At 41.7% G+C, this 20,355-nt stretch overlaps 1 protein-coding gene across 2 annotated transcripts in view; it reads right to left on the bottom strand.

The window, feature by feature from the left end:
* Window positions 1-20,355, bottom strand: part of LOC147016887 (potassium channel subfamily K member 18-like) — a 92,890-nt gene that overhangs the window by 24,306 nt on the left and 48,229 nt on the right. Inside the window, exon 1 of one of the 2 annotated variants that reach the window (XM_085846046.1) lies at window positions 12,490-19,034. The exons of the other annotated variant lie outside the window; for it this stretch is intronic. Within the exon in view, the coding sequence (XP_085702172.1) occupies window positions 12,490-12,597 (108 nt within the window). The 5' untranslated portion in view covers window positions 12,598-19,034. Of the gene's footprint in view, window positions 1-12,489; window positions 19,035-20,355 lie in introns of those variants that run through there. 2 annotated transcript variants of the gene reach the window in all.

Raw genomic sequence — 20,355 nt, 5'->3', positions numbered from 1 at the left:
CAAATTTCGCCAATTAGAGGTTGAAAAAAATCCGTTTCAGTGCAAATTGACCCCCAAAAATAGCTGAATCAGCAGTAAATGTGTTTTCATTCATCTTAAACTTGATTTTGTGCTCTCAAAATAACTTCTAGTAGATACAGCAGGGTCAATTAATATTAATTTAACATATATATTTGTATTTGTTAGCCAATTACCTACCCTAAAATAGTGAATACAATTAAATTTAATATAATCAAGATTTTTGCAAAAAAAAAATACAAACTTTCAACACAAAAACATGATGGAGTTATCAAGGTATCAAGGGACAACAGCATGAAAAAGGTTGTTTCTCCAATATACTGGATGTACACATCGCTTCCAGACAACCAACATACCATGCAAAATACGAACGAAAGTACAATACCCAAAGTAACTTGTTTGTACTACAGGCACATAAATACCCATTCAGCACGAAGCTACTGGGTTGATGGTATCACCGGGCGGGGACACATTGTCCACCAGCAGCGACACCCACCCAGTGATATAAATGTATTTATAAGTCAACCAACCCTAAAATAGTGAATATATATATATATATATATATTTTTATATAATATATATTTGTTAGAAACATAGCATTTACCATAACAGATTGGATACAAATTGAACGAATGTTGATCATAATGTATCATACTTTTTCATTTCAGATATGTACAAAATAATAATACATGTATATTGCTTGAATAGAATTACACAGTATACGTGTGAATCAGTTTAAATATTTGTAACTTGCATCTTGTCTCGCAGTTGCAGACAATAAAACGAATATTGGGAGTCTCAGTTGAAATATTGGACTGCAGTGTACATTTAGTTCATTCATCTTCATCACTATCGTCCCTGAAACGAGCACACTTGGTGGGATTGCCCGAACATTTACATGCAATGACACAGTCGATAGCAGCTGCAGCACAAGAGCAATTTCTTAAGCACTTGCTCTTGCTACAATGGCAGTATAGCTTCTGCTTGGCTGTTGCACACTTTGGTGGTTTGCCCATCAGGATGGGAACTAAGTTTCCAGTCAGAATCTGTCTTCCAAATGATGTAGCGTTTGGCAAGTGGAGGGTGCTTCTGTGTGATCTTTTGCATGTTGCTATCTGGTATAGACCCCTGTACATATGATACTGGAAAGCGTTCTCAGTTGGGGGGAGTTTCCTTATGTCGACTTTGTTACGTCCAAAGAGATGGGCACGAAGTTGGTTGAGATCGCCACTGAAATCGCAGTACAACTTGATGAAGAAATCCCTACACGCAGTAACTACCTCTGGTGACACATTCAGGGAATCTTCTCCAAATTGAACCATTTCTGTGAGCTCAGATGCATGCAGCATGACTGTTTGGAAGGCTTTCCTCTTTCCTTTTCCGAATGCGTAACTAACCGTGTCACGCCCACTCATTGTATGACCACAGAGAAGCGCCGATGTCACAAGTTGAACTGACAGATTATACTTTTCAGCAAGCACTGGTGCGATTGTGTGACATGGGATGTACTTGGAGCCCATATTTACCCACAGCTCTCTCAACCCAGGTATACGTACACTGTAATAAACGGCTAAGACGAGTATGTCTAATTCCGCTGCCTGAACAACAATAAGTGTGTATCCAAACTGGGACACACAATACGCGATATGAGCAAAGATGCGCGTATCGGCTTCCTCATTATCTTCACATTGCAGATCTGGTATCACAAGCGATCCATCAGTTGTAATGACAACAGACTTGTCTGCTTCATTGTACATGCCACCGAGAATCAGTTTCACACCTTGAGGCATTTCCTTGTGATGCGTGGTCCAGGAGTCTGCAAGGTAATTCTGTATAGCTGCTTTGTTTTTTTGGTTTGCAATGAATGGCTTCCAAGGTGGAATCGGTAAGTTGTCATGTATCTCATATGTGCGGCTCGACTGCTGCGAAGCTGTCGCCTTGATATCTGTTTGTAAGGACTTGGCAGAAAGGTACAAGGTGATATTCCTTTAACGAATACCGTTCGATTCAGTAGAGTAGTCTTCACTCTCATCAGCACTTTCTTCGGCACTAATTTCATTTTTCATACTGGCGACTTTTGCAAGAAGATATCCTATTGACATAACTGATGAACAGAATATAGAGGATTGTCCTCTCTGTGGTATGATCATGATGGGTGAACCATGCTGTCTGTAGTAGTGCTCAATGTTCTTTTTGATAGATGATGATCGAGAAGAGCTCAGGGAGGCCCCACTGTCTGACAACCAAGCCCTGTACTTGTCACGCAGAGAACTTAAGAAGATGATGTCGTTCGGTTCATGGGACAATGCGCCGTCGATGTAGGAGGTTAGCCAATGTACACCTTCGTCATGTTGACCAGATGTTGATGTCGTTTGTGACTTTGTTAAATATGAATCCAAGCATGACTTGTGGTATTTTAAGTCATTAGCCACCATGTTGATACAGTTATCACCAAACCCAGGAATATGGTACAGCATGTTTTCATCCTGTCAGTCTTTTGCCTTTTTCCATGTCGAATTCTGCCTGTGTGCCATACTCACAAGTAGGAGTTTGTGGTCACCCTTGCTGGTGCGTTCTCTTCTGCATATGAAGCATTGTTTTTTGTGGTCTATGTATCCAGTGGCAGATGATCCACGTCTCGGTCTAACAGAGCAGCTTCCTACATCTGTCGTAGCGGTTTCTTCACTTGTGTTGGATACATGTGACTTCATTTTCTGTGCGACCGTTTTTTTGTTTGTGTAGGCATTTCGGCACTTGGCATGACACAATGGACCATTAGAAAAAAAAGTCTCCTCGCCTGCAGTGATTTCATCTTGCAATCCGAGTGCCGTATCATCGAGTCGGTGGGTTACTGCATATAAAAATGATTGTTATCCCTTCTCGGTTAGTTTCTGTACTGTCTCAGCCGAGGACTGCTGGCAGATCACACATCGACCAAAGTCAGTGGACTGTCGTTTTTTCTTGCGTTCAGGTTCAGCCATTGTTCACACCTGCAAGTATACAATTTAAATGTTCATTCACATGAAGGCATATGCATGTTAAATCAATAGATGTGTTAGTTCTTAATTATTTTATTCACAATCTTAACTAACTGTATACTTGTAATCGCGGGTCCCATCTTCCAGATCAATCGGTAGATACACGATGTACTAAGTATGTGTCTGTGGAGTGTAGTACTACTATGCAACACACAACCCAATAAACATATAATAATGTCTAAATGATCATAATCTGTAATAAATATGTGTTAGAAACCTGTTGCTCATGTTGCGTGCACATCCAAACCACCATTCTCGCAAGAAAAAAGTGTGGTTTACCGTTATCTGCAAAATAATGTTCATTGTATATACATGTATGTAACATGTATATGTATGCGTCTGAACACATGTACATGTATTTATATTCGGTATTATAATGACGACCAGTGGTCCCTATTGCATCTACTATGTCCCTTTGACAACATAATTACAATATTAGTTGTTTAATTGATTTTAAGACAAATGAAAACATTTATTGCTGATATAGCTAATTTTGCAGGCAATTTGGACTGAAAAATCATTTTTTTCAACCTCTAATTGGCAAAACTTGACACATTTGGCCTCAGCATATGAAAGATCATGCCAAAGTCCTTACGAGGGGTTGAAATTAACTGTATAACTTGACATTTGAGGAAATTATGAAACATTTTCTGAAAAATTAGTGATGCCGAAAATCGCACTCATTTTTTGGTGGGTACCTATGTTCAAATACAATTTGTGATGTGTTCGCAATCGAGATGCCCGAGCAGGCCTCTTTATTCTTCATCTTGAGACACCAAACTAAAGAAAAAACGAGGCCTGCAAACTATAGGAAGTGGTGTCCGGTCCATCTTACAATCATGGGTCTGGATCCCTGACTAAGAAGAACAAGTCTGAAGACGACGATGGTTCACGAGTGGTATTTGATGATGTAGATTGTTTCAGAAGTCAAGAATGACACAATGTGATCATGTTTGACCAAGTTATAAAAATGATCAACATGATGTGGTACGAGTGACAGGTTATTAGCTGCAAAATGTCGAAAACCCGGTTTCGTTCAACAACTTTAAAAATTTGACCTTTGCATAACCTTTAAAGGTCCCAAAACAATGTTGTGGACATTAAAATAAGGAAACAGGATACGTGCTATAGCTTAATGGAGTTAGTTCGTCGAAGAAGGTTGAAAACCCGGTTTGATTCCCACAACTTTGAAAATTTGACATTTGTGAACTTTAAAGGTCAAAGGTCAAGGATTATGACCTTTGGTGCAAAACTTCCTCTGGAACATTCCAGGAACAATATAACATCATCTTGGCTATATGGCATTTCACACTCCTCGGATTATCTATACTTTGATGAAATCAGCGTAAAAACAAACTTGAAGGGGGCGCCACGGGCAAGGTGTTCGAGATAGAGAAAAATGGTTTCAAGACTTTAGGTGGGGAATGACCTCAAGATTATGCATAAAAAAAATATTGTCATCGGAGCTCTCAAAGTTTGGGCGGTCGTCTGATTTTTACGTGAAAATTCGAAATTTTTTAAGTTCATGACCTTGTGACCTTGACCTTGTGACTAAAATGAAAATCGGAGAAGATGGATTTTTATGTCAAAATGGCAATTTTCAAAGTTCGTGACCTTGTGACCTTGAACTTGGGACGAAAATGAAAAAAAAAATGGAGCTCCGTGGGGCTATGCAGGTGCCATTGAGCTAACCAAATACCGAAACCCCTGCCAAATTCGACAAACCCCCTAGGAGAAGATGCAAATTGAAATCGGCTACCCCCTAAAACACAATTCGCAATTTTCTAAGGTCGTGACCTTGACCTTGGGACGAAAATGAAAAATCGAGCTCTGTGGGGCTATGCAGGTGCCATTGGGCAAATCAAATACCGAAACCCCTGCCAGATTCAACAAACCCATCGGAGAAGAAATTTTTTATGTCAAAAATCGCAATTTTCTAAGTTCGTGACCTTGACCTTGGGACAAAAATGAAAAATCGAGCTCCGTGGGGCTATGCAGGTGCCATTGGGCTAACCAAATACCAAAACCCCTGTCAGATTCGACAAAACCCCTAGGAGAAGATGCAACTTGAAATTGGCTACCTCCTACAAACAGTTTTTGGGCGTGGCTCCGCCCACAATGGGTGGACCACGCCCATTTTCAGGAAAACAAAACTCGATCATGATATAAACCTCCCACCAAAATTTCATCAGGATCGGATCAAAAGCCACGGAGCTATGCTCGGGACAGACATACAGGCAGACAGACAGACAGACAGACAGACACACAACAATAACGAATATAGTGGTCACTTATATTTTTCGTGAACCAATTGGGGAACTTTTGACCTGTTAGTTTACCTTCAGTTGTGGGGAAGGTGTTGGAGGCATTAAGGACCAGATGAGGAACCATCTTATATATTATTTCCGAGTTTGTGGTTTCGTGTCGCGCTATCTTCGACTTTGTTCTGCGCACGAGTAATGTGATATTTGGCTTACATTATCTCAAAGACCATATGAGGTGCATGATACAAAAAAAAGTAACTAAAATGGTTCTGAAAAAGTGAAATCGTATTCCACTTACTGCATTAAAGTAAAATTACTGCTGATACTCTGCATCAGTTCCTTTCTCAAACACACCTGCCCTAACATGTCACGCAGAGCGTGGGTTATGCTAGTTTAAATAAATACAAACTAATTAAAGGTAGTAAGTTTACCATGGGTTTACCAAAGGTAGTTTCCGTCTCACAAATCTTTTAGAGTTCTATGAAGCAGTGTCTGATTGGGTGGATGAGAAAAAGGCAGTGGAAATAGTATATCTAGACTTTAAGAAGGCATTTGATAAGGTACCACATCGGAGGTTGTGAGCCAAAGTGAGGGCTTGTGGAATGGCTGGCCAGGTAGCTAATTGGATTGCAAACTGGCTTTGTAAAAGGAAGCGAAGAGTGGCTGTAAGTGGGAGAATGTCTTGCTGGGAGGATGCAAGTCGTGGGGTACCTCAGAGATCAGTACTCGGACCATTACTCTTCTTTACATCAACGATTTGGATAATGGTGTGAAGAGTAATCTTTACAAATTTGCAGATGACACAAAGCTTGGAGATAAGGTGGATATTAGAGGGAGTGGCGATCAGATTCAGGAAAGTATTGATACTTGCATAGATTGGGTAGATTGGCAGATGGAGTTTAACGTGAGCAAGTGTAAGGTTTTGGGGATGGGAAAGAACAATGAAAATAGAGATTACAGGATGCAAGGGGTAATTTTGGAGCATGCACACAAGAGAAGGATCTGGGGGTGGTGATATGGGAGGTAAGCAGGTCGAAAAATGCCAAGCAGCTCGAAGTAAAGCAAATGGGTTTTAGGGTGTATTTGGAGGGGGATCATTTATAAATCAAAAGAGGTGGTGTTAACATTGTATAGAAATTTAGTGAGGCCACATGTAGAATATTTTGTGCAGTTTTGGTCACAACTCAGAAAGGACATGGATGCCATCGAGAGAGTTCAGCGCAGGATTACTCGACTGATTCCGGGCCGAGCTCGACTCAGCTATGAGGAGCGGCTCAAGGAGATATGGATTTATACACAAGAAAGGAGGCGGTGATGAAATTTAATCGAAATGTTTAAGATAATGAAAGGTATTGATAAAATGAGCAGATGAATTATTGAGCAGAGGATACAGTGATCGGACCAGGGGCCATAGCTTGAGTGTGAAGAAGAGGAGAGTTAAGACGGTAGTAAGGCAGGGGTCTATTTTTCAGAGTAGTTAATGCATGAAAAGGTCTCCTGGAAAGGTAGTGGCAGCAGAAACAGTTGATAAGTTTAAATTGGAATTTGTTAGGTACCTGGAAGTTATGGAGATGGAGGTGTTGGCAGTTTTCGGGAGCTTGGAATTGAGGGGTGATTGTGTGCATGTGTACGGAGTGCTGTTGGTGGGGGTCTCATCAATGGTGTTGTGTGGTTGATGTGTATTTTAACCAAGACCATGCCCCCTCCCCTGAGGAAAAGAAAAAAAAAAACACAAAAACTTTTTTTTTTTAAACAAGAAGAAGAAAAAAAGCATTTTGCATTTTCTTCTTTGGATCTTGTATTGATAAATTAGTGTAGTGTTGATGTGGTAGACATGATGAGCTGAATGGCCTCCACCTGTGTATGTTTTCTTTGTGTATTCCTTGTGATTTTACTGGCCAAGGATGCAGCGGGATGTGGAGAGATTTGTCACACAGGAATGCGAGTGCTTAATGAAGCGAAAACCAAGCCGGGTCACGCAAGCACCCATGCTGAATATAAAGACCACATATCCTTTTGAATTGCTGTCCATCGACCCAATTGAATGAGAACAAGTACATTCTCGTGGTGATGGACCATTTCATCCGATTTGCACAGGCCGATGCAACAACCAACAAGTCAGCAAGGAAACTTGCAGACAAAATATTCAGTGACTTTGTGCTGAAGTTTGGTTTTCCCACACAAATCCATCACGATATGGGATGAGAATTTGAAAATTAACTGATGGCCCAGTTGAAGCAACAAATTTGGATTAAAGGCTCCCACACCACACCACTGTCGTGGAATTTGAATGAGTTTATGGAATAAACTCCTCAGGTTCAGAATTCAGAACATTTATTGCTCGGAAAAGCAAAAAAACAAAAGCAATCAAGACAGAAGTCTTATAGGTATAAACTTGAATTGTCCTTGTCCCAATAAAAACTTCAAAAGAACTCTGATAGCCACACATAATCCATATTTATACATTTTGAAGTGATATGTTGTCAACATATTTTGTCAGAAATGTATGTGGAAATTTATTTCAGCATCTTATTTTTACAAGTTGGTTTTCTCAAACCTCATGATGATTTTGCAAAATGTTCATTGTTTTCAGGAATTAAGCAAAACATATCTAAAGAGGCTAACTTGTATAAGAACCACTCGAAACTCTTTTTAGCAGATTATTAGAGACTTGTATAAATATTATAAAGCACTTATAATTCCAGACAAGCCTGGTGTTGGCTTTGTGGTTAGAGTGGTGGCTTGGGATTCTAGGATCCTGAGTTCAAGCCCCGTTGGCCACTGAATTAATACACCAGGGGGTTGACTCAGCCTGTCATCCTTCCGAGGTCGGCAAAATGAGTTCCAGTGTGTACTGGTAGAAGGGCACTGCATCAGCGACACAGTCATGCTTACAAGAAATGATAGCTGCCATATGCAAAAAGAAGAAGAAGATTCCACAGATGAATCTCAAATGAAAAGGAAAGGTTGAGACGTGTAGTTTGGGTGATCTCAATTTAATGCACGAAGCTTGGCACTTGATGTCACCCTTGCCGTACACAACTGCAGACTCACAATTTCGTCGTCATAAATCAATTAACACATTGTAATAAAAGCCATTATTATAATGACACATTGTCTGTTCAATAATAAAATAAGTAAAAGCTTCATGGAGTATTTATAATCGATATGTGTATGAATCTAAATTCCTGTAATGAATTCTAATCAACTTTAAAAGAATATACTTCATATAAATATTTTGTGTGACTGCAAAGTAATTAATCTTGTAAATAAACTTAAAGTATATATTTATTTGCCTTTATGAAGCTAATTTATGTGCTTGTTTTATAAAACATCACACCTTCGTGTTCTGGTGACTATTGTGAAAGACAAGACGTGTTTACAAGCTCAGCTTATCTGATCAGCTGAAAGTTTTGCAACTCTAAAACTGTGGTGCTGATTCTCAGCATTTCTTTTTAAAGACAAAGTTTAACCAGAGGGGGAGCACGAGAGTGCAAAACCTCTGCCGCCAATACTGCTGGGTCACTTAAGTGAACCTGATATCCTATTCATTGTAGGTAAAAACGGATCAGCCTCTACTGAACCACGATTGAATAAACTAAACTAGATCGACGTGCATGTCGAAATGCCCAAAAAATAAAATCGAAAATTTTTTGAAAAAAAAGGTGCAAAATTTGTTTTTTTTTTCTCTAACAAATTTTTTGGGGGGCTTGGAAATCACTTAAAACATGTAGAAATGCAAAAAAGGAAAATTCAAATCTTTTTCAAATAAAATCGAAATTTTTTTGAAAAAAAAGTTGCAAAATTTTGTTTTTTTTTTTCTCTAACATTTGTTTTTTTTGGTTGGAAATCACTTAAAACATGTAGAAATGCAAAAACAAAAATTCAATTATTTTTTCAAAATGGCCGCCATAGCGGCCATATTGGACTTTGGACAAAGTCCAAAATCTAATGGCATGATCCTTGGACCATACCTAATCCCCCCACCAAGTTTCGTCGAAATCCGTCCAGGAGTTTTTCCTTAATACTGTTCACAAACAACAAACAAACAGACAGGGGTGAAAATAGTTACCTCCGTCAATCTTTGATGGCGGAGGTTAATAAACTCTCAAATCCTATATATTTAATGTGCTGCCATTAACAGAAATCCAGAAGTTGGATTTCACTTTCACAATTTCCTCCTTTTGCCCTATAAAGGACAATATCACAGATTTAAATTTGGAAATTTTCAATCAAAATTAATATCAGGATCAATTTTTCTGTCATCAAGAGCATACTACATCCTTCTGGGGGGAATTGAGATGAGTCAGCTTTTACCAGGGGTTTCCTGGGAACAGGGTCGTGACATGACTATACCTCATAGGCCGCCTCTCCGTTGAGATCTCACCCGTCACTAGTAATTTAGTCAGTCGTAGCGTACCCTTTGTTGAAAGATGAAGACAGGCAGTCAATACTAGACCACCAGTGCGGATTGACCGCTCTTTGCTCTTCGGACTGTAACTATCAATACTCCCAGGAAGTGTCATACCCTGATTTCAGAAAGATGTCCAAAACCCCAACTTGGGTTATTCAAGATCATAAGCCTCCAATTTCATAATTCTCATCATTATTAAGATTTGTTTGAATGTCGGATTTAAACGACGTTAGTTTACAATATAAATGAAATTTTTACTTAATTTTGAATCCAAATTACATGGGGAATAGAAGCAGTGTGAATGCACTCAAAGAGCACAGAGCCTATCAATAGAAGCACATTAAATGTAGCACGTGTTTGAAGCAAAAGCTCATAAAAAAGCATAAAAAGATAAATAAAAAAAAGGGAAAGCTGTGTCTGAAACATAAAAGGGAAGACAATCTTTTTTTTCACTTTTCCAGAATTCCTCAATTTCAGTCACATAATGGTCATGCCATTTTCAGCTTTTCTCTATATCCTCATATAAATCTTCTGTCTCAATCTGAGGAAATCACTCAAAGGTTTCTGCTGTTGTTTCCTGGGTCGTTCCAACCCTTTCAGGTTCTGTAACCATTAGCTGGGTCACATCTTTCATCATGCATTTTGTTCATAATATTGACAAGCATTTCACACTCACAATAGTAGCAATGGTTAACATTGATCCAATGAAGAGAAACTGTGGTATCTTTGCTCCCATACTACCAAATATTCCCTTCAGCCAAGACCCAAATTCCCATCACTTGTTATAATCATGGTATTTAGCTCTGTCTGCCTTAATTCTAGCTGCTAGATCATCAATTTGCTCTGAGTTGTCAGAGATGTTTGTGCAACATTCTGTTTAAATGATTGTGCAGGTCCCTCCCTGTGCAGCCAGTAAAACATTGAGGGCAATGTGATTCTGCAGAGCTACTATTCTTAAGGCAATCATCTCAGCATTTACCTCAGTAAACCCCTCTGCAGTGGCATTAGCAAGCTTCTCGAGAGAGGCTGCCAAGGCAGTGAATTCAATCGCAGCCTCACTAGCACTATAAAAAGGAATAGAAGGCAATTATGAAAAAGTCTTTGAACTGCTGAAATAGACATTTTCTGTCGATTTTGTGTCACGCAAGGTGATTGGTCAGAAATATGGATTTTTGGTATTATATATCCTACATAACAAGACCCTGTCCATCCAAATGGCAACCATGGATGTGCCCTGTGTCCACATATGAAGGAGGTACTATTTAAGGCTGGCTGGGGTTCGGTGAGGTAATTTGTTCGAATATCTATGTCTGTCCTTGCCCCAATGGTTCATCCTTTAATTGCCACCCTTTCCTTAAGATGTTCAGCATAATGTGTCACACAGGAGAAGGATCTGGGGGTGGTAATAGATGTGGGAGGTAAGCAGACATAACAATGCCAGGCAGCTATAGGTAAAGCAAATCGGGTTTTCGGCTGTATTTGGAGGGGGATCATTCATAAATCAAAAGAGGTGGTATTAACATTGAACAGGAATTTAGTGAGGCCACATCGAGAATGCTGTGAGCAATGTTGGTCACCACAATTTTCCAGAAGTACATATATGCCATTGAGAGGGTTCAGCACAGGGCTATTAGATCGATTATGGGCCTCGCTGGACTCAGTGATGAGGAGTGGCTGAAGGAGACAGGGCTTTATGCACTAGAAAGGACGCAGTTACGAGATGTAATAGAGATGTTTAAGATAATGAAAGGTATATATAAAATAAGTGCAGATGAATTATTCAACAGAGTAGATCAAATCAAAGACCGTACGGCACCCCCACGTTTTCTGTATTCACAATTTCTAAATACCCCGTGCGTCTCCCCAAAAAATAAAAACATATGTGACTGCGACATTGTGTGACCGTGGAAATACTGCAGCCGCCCTATAATTGCGAGTGGCCGGAGATTTTTTAGACCCTACGGCCACCGAGCCAAATGTGACTGAAGCATTAAGACGGTAGCAAAGCAGGGGAATTTTACTCAGAGAGTAGTGAATGCATGGAATGGCCTCCCTATAAAGGTAGTGGCAGCAGAAAAAGTAGATAAGTTGACATTACAATTAGATAGGTACCTGGAGGCGATGGAGATAGAGGGGTATAGGGATGTTGACAGGACTTTTAGGTAGTTTGAGCATTTATGGGCGATTGTATGCATGTGTACGGAGTGCTGTTGGTCGGGGTCTTGTGAAGGGGTGTTGTGTGGTTGATGTTGTATGTTTTTAACCAAGCCCATGCCCTCTACCCTGAGGCGAAGAAGAAAAGGAAGAAGAGAATAAAATACAAAAACTTTGTAAACATAATAATAAACAATTAATTAATTTAAAAAAATTGCATATTCGTCCTTGGATCTTGTGTAGATAAATTAGAATGGTGTTCATGCAGGCATGATGGGCTGAATGGCCTCCACCGGTGTTAGATTTCCTCATAAAATGTTTACATGTTGAGATAACTAAGCAAGGTCCATTGCCTTTTGGACAAACTAAACAAACCATTCCTATTTCTCTATCATAACTTCAAAATGGGGTGGGTATACAATTAATTCTTCCATATTTGTAAATTGACTATGTCTTTCATACTTAGGATAGTATCATTCCTTGTAATAAGTACACCTGTATCACCCTTTTTCCATTTACCTTTTATCTCTGCAATTTTTTCCTTAATTACCCATTGAGTTTTCTTTACTCTGCTCAAAGTTGGGTTGCTTTGTCGACGTACCAATAATCCACATATTTCTTCCCCTTGCAGTGGGACTGCCAAGAGGGGAAACCCATACTTGGATGAGTGAAGAGGTTGTGAACAAATCCAACACGAACTCATGTTCATACTGTAAAGATAGTGATGAGAAAGTGTTCAGTGCATGTTCACTCACGTGTTTGTGCAATGGTAGACTTCGTCTTATCTGTGATTGTAGGTGTTTAATGTGTTGGTGGTATGTGCTTTGGTGGTGTTACTCCCATTTTTAGCAATTTGGCAAGCTTCTTTGTTTGGTAAGTTAACATTTATACAACAAGTTCTACTTAAATCATCAGGTGGCACAGAACCTTTTCCCCCCATCAAGTTGATTATCACAAAAACAATGAAGGTAACATGAGAGGGTTATCATAAGCCATGAAAGAGTGTACGATCAGTTGAAGTCTTTTCGTTTTGGCTATCCACTCCGCTGGCGCTCTTGCAGTGGATGGAGTGGATCCATGTTGGTCTACCCACGCATTTCACCGCAGTATGTGTTCTCAGTAGCACTTGGTAGGGTCCAATCCACGTTTGCCGGAGTGCGTTTTTTCGTTTATGGGACTTGATGTAGATGATGTCTCCAGGGGACAAAGCTATGGCAGTCAATGGCAGCTGGTTCAGGTAATGCTTCTTTTACCTGTGAATGAAATGCTCTCACAACACTTGTTAGTGCAACATAGAATGCAAGCACAGTATCGTCCATTTGATGTACATCCATTTGCTTCATCGTTAAGCGGGCTGAGGATGGCACTCTCGTTGGTCTACCCATCAAGATTTCATGTGGAGAAAGACCTGTCCTGCTGCGAGGTGTTGATCGCATAGCCATTAGTACTAATGGTATAGCATCCGGCCATTTAATGTTAGTTTGTTCACAAATCTTGGCTGACTTATTTTTCAGGATACCATTGCCTTTCAACAGTTCCTGCAGATTGTGGTGATGTGGACAATGGAAATGTTTCATTTGCAATGCCTTGAAATCACACGATCTAAAAATCCGTTTTATTTTCAGACCTATTGCAACATGAAGAGGAGAATATAAGAGTGCAGGTAAGTCACTGACTAATTATTATATCTGCTTTTGTTAGAGTACAATGGTTAATTCTGTTCCATTGTGAGAGAAAAATCTTAAAACCCAAATATTAAGGAATGAATAAGCTTGGTGTTAGCATAACATGGTGACTGGCTTAAGAACTTAGGGTCTTCAGTTCGAGCCTCCTGTCAGCCATTCAATTTACACCAGATGGGGTTGACTCAGCCTGTCATCCTTCAAAGTTCTGTGAAATGAGTACCAGTGCACTGGTAATGGAGGGTACTGCATCAGCAGCACAGCTGTGCCCCAAAAAATTATGCAACCAGCAGCCACAGGCTGCACCCCATAACTGTAACAAGGGAATGAAAACATGATATTGGCATCATGACACGATGACGTTTCAGGAGTTGGCAAAAACGAGATGTTTTCCGATTTCTTGTCTTCATTTAGGTGGTGTACCTTAACCCTTTGAACCCTAAATGCCATTTTACCAACTGCTATTCAAGCCTCCATGTAACCGAGCAGCTGGTTTTCCGGCCACGATTCAAACCGTCACACATGCAAGTAGCCGGATTTTTCTCGAGGGAGGCCTGGGTGGGAGAGCCAAAAGTCCAGAAGGCTCAAGGTCCAAAGCCTTGCGAAAGGAATGTTCTTTTTTGAAACTAAACATCGGTGATTAAATTATAATGACACGAGAGCAATTTTAATCTCACTGCCATTGAAGATCTCTCTATCTTTCATAAAGTCGGCCGTTGGAGCTAAATTTCCTGTCGTACCATTTATCGACGAGGATATGCTTGAGATGATTTTTGCCATTTGGTGCTTTTATGGGGGTGCCTCCACATGTAATATTGATCATTATGGTACAAGGTGTTAGTGTGTCAAATTTGGTGCTTTCAACACAAAATGCACAATTATTTCAACATAGAAGCTTCGCTCCTGGATTAGTTAAACCGTCCAGTTTCACAAAATTCCAAAACTGTGAAGCACTTTTATTCTCCCTTGTTGTCACTTAGCATTTGTCTGATGAGGAGAAGTAAATGTGCTGAATGAGACCTAGAAGGGGAAATTGCCTTTCCAATCTGATGAATGATGATCCTGGATCGTAGTTGTGGCACCAGGATCCCCCTCAGCCCGAATCAATTCCAATAACGTATAGTCTTCTCGTTTTCAGTGAAGACAACACTTTCCGACACAAAGTAAGTCCATTCAGTTTCTGCTCCTTCATGAAGATGTGTGGCAGCCATTTTGCTATCACCTTTGTTTTCCAAAGATCCTCAATGACAATTGGATGCACTATATGCTTAGGTATGTCTCACTGTTGCAATTCTTGAGTTGGAATACAAAAACATTTCCAAACTTCAAGGGTCAGCGGTTCAGGATGGGTGTGGGGGGGGGGGCAATTCCATGTAAATGTGCATCATATTGCGCCACCAGGTGGTAGGCAGTAGAACAAATCATCTTCTTGTATCTAAACTCTAAATTCCTTCTGCACGAGGGGTGGGTACCTCTTCTCTAACACTATAAATGACGTCTGCCATGTATACTGAAGACTGTGTACCAACCTCACCTTTACGGAGAAACTGTTTATCCAGCCATTCTCCAATGAGTGATGATACTGTGAAAGGACAAGCATGTCCACCAGTAATCAAATTACATCACTAGTGCTACCACATAAATGGATATTTGTTATATCTCCGTATTGGTCTATCATACAACCGTAACAAACTCCTTGCATAGTCCCTTGAGGGAGGCAACTCTGACAGACCTGAGTCTGTTGCGGAATAATACATCAACTGCGACCTTTCTTCTCTGCATGTGTGTAAAGTTTGGTGTGTTTCTTGTTCAGGTGCAGATCATGCTCAGACAAAGCAAGTGCTCGCCACACTTCACACTGTATCATCCAAATGAGACACTTCAGCAATGGTAAACGTTCTGTGGTTCTCCTTTCATTGCATTGTATGCCATACAAGTTTTTGCTATGTCCAGGCTGTGTATTTTCTTTTCTCTCAGGGTTTCTGATCGATGCAGTTCAGGATCCTGCATTTTGGTTTGGCAAAAAAATCACTCATTTTAACAAAAACACAGAGAACACTCAACAATGTGTTGAAAACACAAGTGCATTAACAGCAGAAAAGTGTGTCAAAGTTTTTCAATTATTTACTTGGGGAAAAAAATAGAAAATATGTGTGTGACTATATTATCCAGGCAAGTGTGACTATATTATCCAGTACTGGATAGACCAAGAAGCCGACTACCCAGCAAAGAAGCAAGATCACAAGCTGCCAAGTCTGTACGATACAGGGCGTAAGTGCCCCTTCTGCAAGGCCGACTGCTGGAAAAACGAACGACCTGGGTTTTGCGGCGAGTCTGGCAAAGTTGAAATCGATCTCCTCGATACCTACCCTGAAGATTTTCAAGTCCTGTTCAGCCGAAAAGAGTTTATTGAGAAGATATGCTACTTCAACAAAGCCTTGGCCATGACATTGATTGGCATCAATGAGCACTTCATGCCAGGTTTCAGCCCCATGGTGAAGCTTCAAGGTAAAGTCTACAATCGCATTGGGCCACTTCAGCCAGAAAATGATCAATCGCATCCGTTCGCTCAAATATGGTTCCACGACAGTGACGAACTGAAAAACCGACTCCGATTTAATGAAGAGCTCAACGGTAATATTGACATCCTGAAGACTCTCCAAGACTGGTTGCATCAGAACAATCCCCACATACAGTCTCTAAAGTGTACCCTTGAGTTGATGGAAGCAGACAACAACCATACCATGGTACTGGATACAAGAAAACGCCCTTCAGGTGAGCATGTTCGATGCTACAACCTCCCACAGGCAAGTGAGGTGTCAGTCATCATACCTGGCAAGCATGTCGACTATTTGAACGTCATCCTCCACAAACGCGAAGGTAGACTGCAATCCATCACGGAGCTGCACCGGAGCTACGATCCTCTTCACTATGTGCTGATGTTCCCCCATGGTGAAGAAGGATTCAAGATTGACATACCCCATGCAAAAAGATGAGGAACTAGATCGCCAAATGAGTTCGCAAGGTTCCGCCTTCAGATCAGAGATGAACATTTCAATCAAGTCATGAGGTGTCGACGACGACGACGACGGCAGCAGTACGCATGCGTTCAATATGCCAAGGCTGAAGCTTCACGACTTCGGTGGGTAAGGAACAATCAGAAGACAATCCATGCAGAGAAGTACCAAGGCCTGATGGATGCTATAGATAACCAAGAAGAGATGCAGACTGGAACACAGATCATACAACCACCATCAATCTATGGCTCTCCTTGGTGGTATGCTGAAGCCTTTCAAGATGCTATGGGCATCATCCAATCCCTTGGTAAACCTGATCTCTTCGTGACATTTACTTGAAACCCACCGTGGCCAGAGATGATGAACTCGCTGTTCCCAGGTGAGCAGCCCTGTGACCAGCCTGACCTTACTGCACTAGTCTTCCATATCAAGTTTAAATCTCTCATAGCGGATCTGAAGAGTAGAATGCTGGGCTACTTCGGCAGGAAGGAGGATCAGAAGCGTGGAATGCCACACTGCCACATCCTGCTGATACTTGCTGAAGAAGACAAGCCACGAGAACCCAAGGACATTGATAGAATCGTGTCAGGCGAGATTCCTGATCTGAATATCAACCCAAAACTACACGAGATAATCACATGCAACAATATTCACGGTCAGTGTGACGCTCTAAACCAGAGTTCAACTTGCATGTCTCGATATGGGGAAGCATGGAATTGCGACAAGGACTTCCCAAAACACTATGAAGAGCATACCATGGTAACGGACTCTACGTACCCAGTCTATCGGTGCCGTTCTCCAGCACAAGATGGCCAGATACAAGAAGAAGGTGCGAGGATAGGATATCGATGTCAACAACGAATGGATTGTGCCCTTCAATCCGCTGCTGTCCTTGAAATACAATGCCCACATAAACGTCGAGGTTCTCAACTCAGTGTCCAGTGTCAAGTATATCCACAAATATTTGACCAAGGGCAGTGACCGCGTTATCATAAAGCTGGCCAATGGCGAAGAAACAGATATCACTAATGAGGAAATAGTGTTTTGTGGATGCGAGATACATCAGTGCATCTGAAGCTTACTGGCACCTGTACGAGTTCCCCATCCAGAAAATGAAGCCTCCCGTGCAGAAGCTCCCAATTCACTTGGAAGATGAGCAACTCATCCTGGTCCAACTAAGTGGGGTCGCGGGTCGACCCAAGTGGGGTCGCGGGCGTCGCTTGGAGCGAAAAAAAATTGTCTCTTTTCGATCGGTGTTCGCTTTTACGGGATGTAATATAAACGGTTTGTTCAAAGTATGGGAACCGGCGCAACATGACGCTTGGAATGGGATCCAGCCGATGTGCGGGCTCGCTGAAGGGCGGTTCATTTTGGCGGGAAATTAGTGGTTTGATCCACGGCCTCTCAGACTCAGACTCTGACTCTATCATTAACGTCTACAGGTAGTCGTCGACTTACGACCGCAATTGGTTCTGACCAATCGGTCGTAAGTCGAACAACGTATATTTTACATACAAAAAAGAAAAAAAACGTGGTCGTAAAGTCGAACAGTCGTAAGTCGACAACTACCTGTATTCACGTCTCCACGTACGACTCGAGACCTTATTTGTGATGGCAGCACCGGCCTCCAGCAAATATCGAGAACGTTCTTACCAGGATATATTTCTGGACCTTGGATTTTACTACGTGGTGGATAAAAGTGGGGCACAGAGGCCTCAGTGTGTGATTTGTTTCGAAGTGCTTTCTACGGAGTCTATGAAACAAATTAAGTTGCAGAGGCATTTGACTACAAAACATGCGCCTTATCAGGGTAAGGAGAGAACGTTCTTTGAGAGGAAACTTCTTGCACTCAAGAATACGCGTCTTGACAGAGAGGGTACATGCCATCAGACCAATTCTCGGGCATTAGAGGCTTCGTATCGAGTGTCGCTCCATGTTGCCAAGACTAAAAAGCCTCACTCCATTGCGGAAGAACTCGTGCTGCCATGTGCAAAGGACATGGTATCTCTGATGGTTGGGGAGGAAGCGGCGAAGAAACTGGCAGTTATACCCCTCTCTGACAACACCATCCAATGCAGAATTGAAGATACGAGTCTGGACGTAACGGCTCAGGTCATACAGAAGATCAAGGAATCGCCGTGGCACGCCATACAATTGGACGAGTCCACTGATATCGCATCGTACGCGCAACACATCGTCTGGATCCGCTTCATCAAGGCTGATAACTTTGTCGATGAGCCTCTGCTCATCAAACCATTGGAGGCCACCACCAAAGGCGAGGACATTTTTGGAAAAGTAGAGCAGTTTTATCGTGACCATGATCTGGACTTCGGAAAGTTGCTCGGTTCTACAACAGACGGCGTGCCAGCAATGTTAGGAGTGCGCTCTGGGTTCAAGGCTAAATTGCTTGAGGTGGCTCCTCAGACCTCCATGGTACACTGCATGATTCACCGAGAAGCGCTCGCCTCTCGTACTTTGCCAGAAACCTTGTAGAGTGTGCTCTCAGAAGTCGTAAAAAAGGTGAATCAGATCAAATCGAGCGCCCTCAACACTAGGTTATTCAGGCTATTCTGCCAGGAGATGGACGCCGATAATAAAAATTTACTATTCTACACTCAAGTCAGATGGTTATCTTGAGAAAACCTTCTTCTGCGTGTTTACGAGCTCAAAGATGAACTGAAGGAGTTCCTACGCACACAAGGGAAAACGGCATGGGAGGCGTTGCTCGAGTCGGACTCTTGGCTGTCAGAACTGTGCTATCTCGTTGACATCTTTGAACCTGTTGGATTTCTGGACTGCCACAAGGGGATACTCATGGAAGATATCCTTCACAAGCACAACCTGCTGGAGCCAACAGAAGCTGCAGTGCATACCACCCTCCTGCAGATCCAAATGATTGTTCAGCAGCATGGGCTTTATCTGGAGGACTTCCAGCTTCCTAAACCAAACAGGGCCCTTGCGGAGAAACTTGAGCAGGCGAGAATCATCGAAGAAGAGACGAACTACAATGTGCGAGAACTGGAAGAGTACATCACTGAAAATCAGCCAAAGCTGAATGAGGAGCAGCAACTGTTCTATGAAGCAGCCATCGACTTGGTGCGGAATAAGAGGGGTCAGTTGTTCAGTTTGGATGCTCTAGGACGTACTGGGAAAACCTTTCTCATCTGTATACTGCTGGCTCAAATTCGCTCTGAGAAGAAAGTTGCGTTAGCCACAGCTATGATTGGAACTGCAGCAACCCTTCTCCAAAATGGTCGTACGCTTCACTCTCGCTGCAAAGTGCCACTATCAATCAAGGAGGACTCTGTGTGCAACATCACCAAGCAAGACATTACAGGACAGCTGATCAAGCAATGTCATCTGTTGGTCATTGACGAAGTATCCATGTGCGACCGGCGTATTATCGAAGCTTTGGACCGAACATTCCGTGATATCCGTGAGACAGATCGGCCTTTTGGAGGAATCACCATCATATTATCTGGAGACTGGAGACAGATCCTGCCTATCATCCAAAGAGGAGGCCACGCTGACACGGTTGCTGCCACTCTGAAGCAGTCCCCCCTCGAGACAAGTCCATGTGCATCGATTGACAAAGAACATGCGGGTGCATAACGCAGGAAGTGGAGATGAAGAATTTTCCAAGGAACTTTTACAAATTGGAGAGGGAAGGCTCCCCGTCAATGCTGAAATCAGCGAGTTCAATGTTCAAGTCAAAGAGAACTACATGATCTGAGGAGAAAACGTCAAGAGCCTCATTGACGTTATATT

This window comes from Eptatretus burgeri, chromosome 11, assembly GCF_056783735.1.
Source record: "Eptatretus burgeri isolate ZD-2024b chromosome 11, Ebu_testis_v1, whole genome shotgun sequence".
Lineage (NCBI taxonomy): Eukaryota > Metazoa > Chordata > Myxini > Myxiniformes > Myxinidae > Eptatretus > Eptatretus burgeri.
This window is presented reverse-complemented; position numbering and strand designations above follow the sequence as displayed.